Source organism: Mixophyes fleayi, chromosome 7, assembly GCF_038048845.1.
Source record: "Mixophyes fleayi isolate aMixFle1 chromosome 7, aMixFle1.hap1, whole genome shotgun sequence".
Lineage (NCBI taxonomy): Eukaryota > Metazoa > Chordata > Amphibia > Anura > Limnodynastidae > Mixophyes > Mixophyes fleayi.
In genome coordinates, this window is record NC_134408.1 from 55,576,076 (window position 1) to 55,586,830 (window position 10,755).

The window sequence follows — 10,755 nt, forward strand, 5'->3', positions numbered from 1 at the left end:
TATGTAATGAATAATTATGACTGATAGACACTGAGGGCTAGATTTACTAAGCTGCGGGATTGAAAAAGTGGGGATGTTGCCTATAGCAACCAATCAGATTCTAGCTTTCATTTACTTAGTACCTTCTACAAAATGATAGCTAGAATCTGATTGGTTGCTATAGGCAACATCCCCACTTTTTCAAACCTGCAGCTTAGTAAATCTAGCCCTGAGTATTTTACTATGTGTGGTTTTTCGCAAAGGGGATACATTTATTGAAAGTGGTGTAAGGGTAACTGTGTACTAATGTGCTGGAAGCCATAGCAATCAATTTGTCTAGCACAAATTGGAAATTGAAAGCAAAGATCTGATTGGATTGTATAAGCTTTATCACCTTTTTTTGCACATTTACCTATGTACACATTGTATAGTTTTAACTCCTATTCCCACTGAACCTCAAGGTAGTCTTGAAAATGGAAAATAAATGTATACTTTTCTGATATTGAACAATTAATGTCCTGAGGTGAAGATTGCACTAAATATATGATGAACAGATAAAACTCAACACAATACCCGAAAATGTCACAACCAAGAGAAGATATATGTTAGGTCAATAGCACAGTGATTCAGTGATTAGAATTTCTGCCTCCCAGCACTGGGGACATGGATTTCGTTCCAACCAGGGCAGTATCTGTGTGGAGTCTGGGTATTGGTTTCCTCCACTGATTTTTTTTATGCCCACAGTAAAAACATACTAGTGGGTTAGTTAGCTTCTGAAATTGTAAATCAGCCCTGGTATATTTAGGAGGTAGGGAATTTAGATGGTACGCCCCAATGGGGCAGAGATTGATGTGAATTATTTGATATTCTCTGGACAGCTGCGTACAATGGTGGTGCTATAAAAAATAATCGATAATAAATAGATAATGAATTTCTAACTGACCCACTTTGTTGCTCCACTATCTACTTACAATACTTGTATCCCTTCATTCCGTGGCAGTTTTCCTCTTATTCAACCTTATGGGAACTCTACATTTATCCTTTGGATGAATAGATCATCTAGGAGTAGCAGGTATTTGTACTAATTGACAGTTTGATGTTGATCCTGCTGGCTCCTTTTGAATGCCCAAGGACTGTATTTTCCTATACTTTTAGAAGAGCTTACTATACTACTTTAAGTGGGAGCAGCCAAAGACTTTATACAGAGTTCCTCTCATGTATACCATCCTCAACTTGTGGTCTTTTCAGCCTTAATTTCAGAATTATATTAATAGCTATATAGCTATGTAGCGTATAATAATGTACATATATGGAAACACTACTTTTCATGTTATTTGCTTATTGCATTACAAAGAACTATCATGCAGTATATAAAAAAATACAATGGGGCACATTTTTATGCAAACATAGGAAAGGACTCACACAAGAAATAGTGTACTTGCATCAATAACCATAAGTGTAGCACTTTTGACAGGCATATCAGTGTGTGTATGTACACCTGACAGAAGGTTAGGATAGAAAAGTGTCCTAAGCTCACCTAGTATGTGTTAGTACTCAATGGAGAAATAGTATTAGCTTATTTGCACACAACCTAATAATGCTATAAAACATGTTTTAATTTTGTACAAATAGGGTAATGTAATAAGAAACACAAGAGAGAATAATGGCTTATTAATCAAATAAATACAAAACTTCCACATCCATTATTTAATGCTCTAAAAATTAAATGGGAAACATCTTTCCTGCAGCAGTCTGTATGGCAATGTCAGTTAAGTAATATAAATAGCTTCAATGTAATATAACATAGCCAAACCATTAATGTTTTCTGTGCTATCAGCTGGAGAGGTGAATCCCCAATTAGCAGTGCTGATATTCATCGCCATTATTGTATATATTTCAAGCAGTCCTCATACACCAGTAAGACATACATCTCCTGAAAAGTGCTTCTATTCCTGTGTCCACATCTAATTGAGTAGCAATTACATGTACTTGGCATATGCTTGCCCGGCCTTTCCATCCCCCCTTCCACTTCTGCAGACGAAAGTGGTGGTAAGTCACCGATATCCAGAAATCTTCATATAGATGTATGAGAATGCATATTTGGTGTGCATGTGCAGTACACAAATGTATATGTTATGTAAAAAATTTGCCCCAATAGGTAAATGCAATACCCAAAATATATATGAAATTCCATAAACCAAGTTTAGCAAGGCCTTGATTTCCATAATGATTTTCCCCATATGGATGTTAACCCACAATCTTCATTTAAAAAGCACCTCAATACGGAGTATGCATTGTTTTATCATTCTCTCATTCTGCCATACTTCATTATTAACAACACAGAAAAGAGACACTCGAGGTATTATGTTATTTATTCATTTCAGACTAAGCTTTTATTTTATTTTTTTTAATATTACAAACCATTGTTCTTTATTCACAAACCACTGTAGTGATATAAACACTCATTTCTAAAGACAGATATACACATTTTCTGGGTTTGCAGATTTCTTCGATAATCTGTTTTTGAAGTCACTATAATCCACACATGGTATTTTATAATTTATTTTATATTTTATAGCGTCAGTAATTATTTACATACATGAAAACATTCCAAATATATATTGTTAAAAAAAGAAAGAAAAAAATCCAAATATAGCTATACTAGACAAACATTTTTAATTAATTTCTGATCAGTGAAAAAACTTTTTGGGGACATATGGATTCTTTCTGAAAAATGTCATTCCACTATTTATTAGTTTTATCTTTTGGAGAATAAGACTTCCATTCATTCACATCATAAAGTTTAAATAAGCCTGATTTAAAAATCAGTATCTATATGAGGTGTCTTAAAAAATGATGCAAACCTCCACTGTTGATTTGAGGTGATTCTGATCTATTAAAAAAATATTGTCTTTATTCCCAGTGTTACAGTACATTTTAAATTGGATTTGCATATACTTTAAATATACTGGAGGGAATATCCCTTTTCTTTTTTATTGAAAATAACACACAATACAGTAAGTTTTCTTTTATCTGTTTTTACCTTTTCTTTTTATTGTCTAAACATAAAAGATACTCTCTATACTTAGAAACACTACTGAAAACATATTGTCTTTTGTGGATCTTTATTGATGTATGTTCAACTGATCATACTTGCATGCACATATGATGACAAAGAGAAAATCTGGTCACAAACACTTGTATTTGAAGCAGTTTTTATAGCAAGTTGGTAAGTTCACAGCAGTGTGTTGATAATTGAATACAGTGGTTGTCTCAATGAATGGGCACAGTACATATTATTTGCATTGAAAATAAAAAAAAATCTATAATGAGCAATATACCCAAGTTTTCTCCCCACTCCCCCACCCAACTATTTTCTATTTAATTGTTACAATTACAAAATAAAAAACCCCTGATGACCACCATAATTTAGGTTAGCTCATAAACAGGACACCATGTAAAGAGTCTACACATATGCACAGACAAACTGCAATTTTTCAGTATCTTGACAAATGGAATTGCTGTGTTTTTCAATGCATGTTACTTACCACTCACAACTACAGACTTTTACTAATCCGTAATAGTACTTTCACTATCTGTGCTCACTATAGATGATCTTTGAGACTAAGCAGTAATAGTATTTGTTCTGGAGCAAGTTTATATTCTGTTTTTTTAAAAAAAAAAAAAATTTTATGGAATTATTGATTTCTTGCATATTATAATTTGAAATTACATGAAAAAGCACCTCATGTTTCTGACAAATGATATGATGAATTTAACGTTTCATTTAATTAAAGGATAGGACTACATCTTTTCAGAGTAGAAGTAGGCACGTGTCTTTTATTTTTTTTATTACGATCATTTCTGTTTTGGAAAGCTAAACTTTTGTACACATTATATTTTATAATAGACAAACATCAATAAATAAATATATTATAATAAATAAATATTCTGTTGCATAAGTTTTAAAACATTACTGATATGTTAAATCATTAAGTATCCAAAAATCATAAAGTAAAACTCCTTCCTACGTAAACTTTTATAATTAATTATTCAGTTACTTTTTATTTTAATGTATTTCCCTTAGTATTTATATTTTTAACTTGCAAAACAATAGTTGAAAAAATGGTGGTTACTGTCGTTCACCTACATGTTAACTATTTCACAATACAAGTTATAATTTAATGTGCAGTACCTTCACTGAAACTACTTATTTTCAAAGGGTTGATTACCTCATATTTTTGTTGTTTCTAAATCATGATATAACAGAGAGGAAACAGATGGTTTTGCTCTGTTCCAAAATGTTACACTTTAAAGATTAAAAGAAAATAAAACATTTTAGGGACAAATAAATGCTTTAAGTGATTATTTGTTTTGTAATCTAACTACTACTGATACTTCACATGGTGAGAGAGAAAATAATTTAAAGAGTATACAAATAATAATTAATATAAATTATAAAGTAATTATTGTATCATACAATCAATGGGTTTTTATTTGGGGGTCGCGGGGTCCTATATAAATATAGTGCATTTCTCAGTGGAACCATTATAGCTGTAAACTACCACTTACTTGAAATGAAAGCATGTTACAATAAAGACCCATTCAAGTCAAACCAATGATATCATCTCTCAATATGGAAAATTTGTTACAGAGAGTGATAGTTTAGTAAACCTGAATAATAATCTGATTATACAGATATCTATTCCATATAGCCTAGAAAATGTGAATCTTTACAGGCCTGTTTAACAATGAGTATAAATAATGCTTACTGTGTGTCAGTCCATGTATAATTAACTGACATACAGTAATTTAAGACTTTCTCTTAATTACAACATAAATTGAAGTGGATAGAGCTTTGTCAAACTGAAAAATTGCAGATTGCTTACACAATATAATGTTTTCAAAAAAAATACCAAGCAGTTGAAAATACCATGATTATCTCTACTTAATGATTGCAATACTTGTAAAATGTTTATATAAATCTCAATATATTTAGTATGTAATTCCATAAAAATGATACTTTTCTCTAATAGTTGTTCTACAAGGCTAAAACTAAAGCATTATAGGCTGCGTATATTTTTTTAGAACATAACAATTCCACTGCACAGATGTAAATTTTATACATTTTAACTGGTACAAACAATTGAAGTTTTTATTACTTTCCCTTTACAACTTTCAAAAAAAGAAAAAAATAGAAACAGTGCTTTTGTCATCTTTTTAATAATACTCCCCCTCCCACATTATAAAAATCAGCAATGATATCAATAATTTATGATACTGGAAGAAATATAAAAAGAATGTAGATGACCTAACTAGCTGTTTTTGTTTGTTTTTTTGTTTTTTTAAAGATTTTTTTCTTGTTTTTGAACATTTTCTTTTGTTTTTTCCTCTGATTTTTTTCTTGATTTTTATTTTCAAATTGTTGTATGCCAAGATAATTATTATTAATAGCTGAATACTGTCTGGTGGAATGTTTAAAAAGGGTAAACTAAGATAGCATATCATCAGATTTTATGTACAAAGAGTCAAATTCACAAATGTTAACACAACCTTTGGCTCTGGACAATTAATAAATAATTTAGGACAATCACTAAATGATATTTGGTGCAGTGGCAACCTTTTTGCTTTGATGTATCAGCATTTTAGCCCTCCCAAATAAACTGAAATATATGCAAATGCAGAAATGACTACTATAGTCACTTACACGCTTACAAAATGTGATAATTCCAATATTGTAATATTCAGCATATATAATTAATTTACATGTTATAGCACTCTTGATTGTGGCCCTAAAATATTTTTTATTCATATCTACAGTAGTAGCTCTCTAGGTCAACCACAAAAAATCTACAGCCAATAATCAACTACAGAACCTTCAGAAATTAAAGACCCACAATATTAAAATACACAGAACAAAATATCTGAGGTATAAGATAAAAAATGTAATTTTCCTCTTTTTGAGTTTTATTTAGTTATTTAGAGTTGCTAAAATGATGCACTACTGCATGTATTGCAATACCCAGGCCTCGGAAAGCTTCTTTTCCCCCACACTGGAAGAGTTTTATGGTTTTGTCATTTAGTATGGAGCAAAACGGCTGTATCCCCCTCGGTATATACTAGCCTGTAATGAAGAAAGAACGAGACCGACATCATCAGCATGGCTCCTAGTCTTGGCATCAGTGAAGGGTGCAAAAGCATTCTGAAACAAAGCAATTTAATGGGTTTGTTTTTTTAAGATTACTTTTTTTAACAAATCAAAGTCCCCAACCCCAAACACCGTTTATCATCAAAAGAATAACAGTGCACAAGTTAGCAAATAACTATTGCCTGGAACAAAGGAAAACATTCCCAGCTCTAACATAGTTAGGGATTAGGGATGCCATTTATCCTGGGTTTCTCTGGACAGCTTTCCATTTCCCATGTGAAATGTTTAACTCACATTTATTTTCTTGCAATTCAGAGTCCTGATGCACACATATGGATAAGTGTCAAAATCTTAATTGCAAACTTTTGGCAGCCCTAGTTATAATACCTAGCTATGAATGCATTATATCATGCTGTTGGATTTATTCAATTCTTGAAATTTCAGTATTATGTACTCTAATATGATGGTGTCATGTTACTAACTAACTTTAGCTTTGCGATTGTATGAGGTGAGATAGAAGCTCATGATGGAATTTGGGTACCAAGTTCATTTTAGGACATCAACAAATGTCGTGGACAAAAATCAGAAACACAACAGTAATGATAAATGCTGGCACCTTGTGGTTCCACCTGTTGTGAAACTATATTAAGACCCATTTAGCTGACAGGACATGTTAGGATTGGAGCAAAAAAAAGTCAAAAGTAGCCTAATACAAGAAAAATGTATGTGTACGCACGACAGGCAGAAATGAAAGTGAGACCTGCCCAAAAAGCACACACAAAAATGACTTCCTTGGCTGCTATATATAATCAAATCTAAAGCAGCTGCCCAATGAGGTTTGTGGGACCTCCAATAGTATAGATCAATTAAATGTAAACAAAGAACTGCATTGGTTTATAATAAATTTCTAAGTGCAGTCCTTTGTTCTCATTTCATTTATCAAAAGTATTCTAAACCTGCTGCAGTCATTTAACATATTGTAATATATTAATTATGCTTTATTTAGAGACTGACATATATAAACAGAGATACACACAAAATGATTAGCTATTTTTTTTATTTCTAATAGATTTTAAAAGCAGAAGTATCTTTCTGTCTAAAACACTTCTTTCCAGATGAGCACGCAATTGTTTTTATTTTAAATGACATTTGTTGCTAACAGCTAATAATCTGACTTTGTCACTAGTCACCTCTCATTGTTAGCCTCAAGATGAGATCACATAGCATTTATTGCCCTTTCAGCTTGTGTCTTGCCCACTGAATAAAACCGGTGATTGGTTCACAAGCTGTGTGTGTGTGTTATATCCAGACTCACTGGGGGCAGTACAACAGATGCTATGTGAAATCATCTTGAGGCTGACAATGACAGTGACAAAGTCATCAATCTGACTCACATGTAATTTGAAATAATAAAAAGTAATACTTACTGAAAAGAAATGTTTAAGCATGGAAAGAATAACCATTTACAATATCAGAAGCATACTGAGGTACACAGCGTCCCACTGCTATATATGAATATACCAATTAAATATATATTGTTTAAATAAGATAGAAATGTCTCTATTTGTTTGTCAACAAAAAACACACAAACACACACACACAGACACATTCAGGGGCAATTCTCGGCGGCTTCCGCCGCGGAAAAACTATTACTGGTATTACGGTAATAGTAAGCCGGATTTCAGCTTGCGGCTCCCTGAGCTGCGAGCTGAAATCCAGCAAGAAAAGTACCGTAATACCAGTATTTGCGCGCACTTTTACCGTAATGACGGTAATAGTACGCGCTGCCCATTAATTTTGGCTATAACGCCAACAATTGAATATGCACCTTACAATATTATATATTCCTGCTACAGATTTTAATGTGTTTGTGGATTTTAATCTGTTGTGCAACAACAAGTCCCAGCAAGCTATGATTCAAATCAGACTAGAAAGAACTATAACAAATGTTTAACCAATCATTGTGATTGTATCTCTGTTTTTTAGTGCATTTGAAATTATAAATTGGGTTGTCACTAACAAGTGAGAATGATGGTTGACAATATCAAGTGTCAGCTTCAGTTATTAGTCTTAAAACTGATGTCTTACTACGACAATTGATAAAGCCCTAAATGGACAATGTACATGCGCAACTTGGATTCTACCAGTTCTGGCAAAAGGAAAAAAGGAAGATAGGCTAGCAACAAGGATGATGGTGCATGAACTACAATTGATCTGAATTTGCCAATTTTCAATTTTGTTATAATACCAAGAATTATTGGAATCACTTCAATAGAAAAACAGTTTAAAGACAGTAGGTACTGCTACATAAATGGAATTTAACGCAACATTGCTCTGTATGTTAAAGGGAATGTCCACACTGTATTTTCTTATGCAACCCTTACTAAAGACATAGTACAGTAAGCAAAATTCAGCTGTACCCTATCACTAATTGGACAGCCATACGTTGCCTTTCAGTTCAGCATGTCATACTGAATCATGCATGGGCTGAAGAAGCTTTAAGGTATAGGAGTGAACATCTGAATCTCGCTAATGTATGAGACACTCTTAATATGTCTGAGACAAAAAAATGTTTGATTAAAAACACCAAAGGTGGACAAACAACATTATAAATTATTATATATTGCAATGTGTCTGTGAACATACTTGACAAAGGCACAAGAACTAAATGCACAAACCAACATATTTTTGCACATTGTTACCACATAAGTTTAGAACAGTGATAAACTTAAGCAACTTAGTGTAGGGGAAGCAACTGTAGATCCAATGAGGCTCAAACATTATGCAACACAGTTTATGAGGCAATGAAAACATTGCTTAATGTTAACTTGCTTAAAATGTTTCTATTTAGTTTCTTATTACTTTATACCAAGAGTCAATTTGTGTTAGACATTTCAGGCATTTCAAACTGCAAGAGTTTTATTAAATGTCCCACAAATAAAAGGGTACAGAACTCACTCTCTTCTATTTTCTTAAAATCCCATAGCTAATTAAAAATAAATTTGTCTTGAGGGCTTTTCAACTGTTAAATCTAGTAATTTATTTATTTAGTTACAAGCTTATCCTCTCAAAAGCTCAAAATAAGTTTGATTTTTTTTTGGGAAACTGGTTAATATTATGTTATAAATTCATTAGGTACACTTCATCTATTAAGAATGCGCTGGCCAATTTTATACTATTGATGGTTTAGGTTAATTTGATTCTTAAGTAACATAGATGTGTGATGAGGGTTTCAAATAGTGACAGTGTATGGTTTAATGCAAGTTTTACCGAAAATAAATGACTGTTGGGAACCTAGCTTGTTTTTGGTGCTTTCATTATTTTCTTGGTTAGATTGTGTCACACTGGTGATTTTGTAACTCTATAATTAATGTCTATCTGCTTCACAACTTTCAGAAGCATAACATAAGATGTTGCCATTTTTATCCAATGTAAAAGCAGTTGCTTTTATCACAATCAGTGTAAAAAAATTTGAAATTTGCAGTCAGTTAAATATTCTGCTGTAAAATAGCCAGTGTGACATTGCGACAATAGTAACTACATAATAATACAAAATAGAACCAATAAAGTATTGTGGTAAATAAGAAAATCAAGTGACAACTTACCACGGTACCAACGCCGTAGGTGGCTGCTGGAGCAAGTGTGTGGTGGTAGGGGTCGGCAGCATAAACTCGTCCGTAACTGAAAATAGAATACAACTATGAATTAAGAAAGAATACCACTAAAGCATGTTTAAAAAAAACAACATAATCAACAATAATTACCTTCCATTTTCAAATGACAACTAAACATGTCAGTGAGAGCGGTGGGAACTTTGCAAAGATTTGTAAACAAGAAAATGTGATATGATCTCTACATGACTACATTTTGGATGTTTACTTATAAAAGTAAAGAGATGCAAAAATGAATGAGGAAAAAATGTATTCTGCAATGACATTTACTATGCATCCAAATATTGTATGATAATTAGAAAATACATACATTTTTGAATTATTATTTAATTTTAACTATTTCTAAATTAGATTGCCTTCTCTAAAAATTTAGATTGCAAACATATAACAAATTAGATTAACTCGTGTAAGAATTTCATGTATTTTTATTAGATTTGTACAATCCTATACAATTTATTCTAAAATGATTCTAAGCTCTCTGTGATTCCCAAAACAAGCACTGCACTAACCAAAAATTATTTAAACCTTTTGTGGAATAACTGATGACTAGAAATTATAAGTGACTTTAGACCTTTATTTATTGAAACACCTACAGTATCTTTTTTTATTCTTCTAACCATTATACTTCAGGGGTCTCTGTATCCTTAATCAATCTAGATCAGGATTTCTCAATCTTTTTATTAAAGTACCTCCTACCTATGTTCTTAGGGCTATTTCACAGTTTTCCACAAAAATGTTCATATTCTGTAGATATGTGTACTCTAAAAGAGAACTGATTCATTAAGGAAAGTAAAGTCAAAAAATTAGTAATTTTGAACCTTGGCAAAACCATGTTACAATACAAGGGGTGCAAATTACTTTATTATTTTGCACATAAGTTGAATACTAGCTGTTTTTTCATGTAGCACACAAATACTTGATAGCTTTATTTTTACACTGTCATTTAAAGTTGATCTA

At 32.0% G+C, this 10,755-nt stretch overlaps 1 protein-coding gene across 6 annotated transcripts in view; it reads right to left on the reverse strand.

The window, feature by feature from the left end:
- Window positions 1-2,335: 2,335 nt before the first annotated feature.
- Window positions 2,336-10,755, reverse strand: part of RBFOX1 (RNA binding fox-1 homolog 1) — a 522,788-nt gene continuing 514,368 nt past the window's right edge. For 3 of the 6 annotated variants that reach the window (XM_075179845.1, XM_075179851.1, XM_075179850.1), the window contains exons 11-12: window positions 9,733-9,808; window positions 2,336-6,181 (exon numbers count right to left, since the gene is read on the reverse strand). In XM_075179845.1, coding sequence (XP_075035946.1) covers window positions 6,059-6,181; window positions 9,733-9,808 — 199 coding nt within the window. In that variant the 3' untranslated portion in view covers window positions 2,336-6,058. The remainder of the gene's footprint in view (window positions 6,182-9,732; window positions 9,809-10,755) is intronic. The other 3 variants (XM_075179846.1, XM_075179848.1, XM_075179847.1) reach the window with 2 other exon arrangements.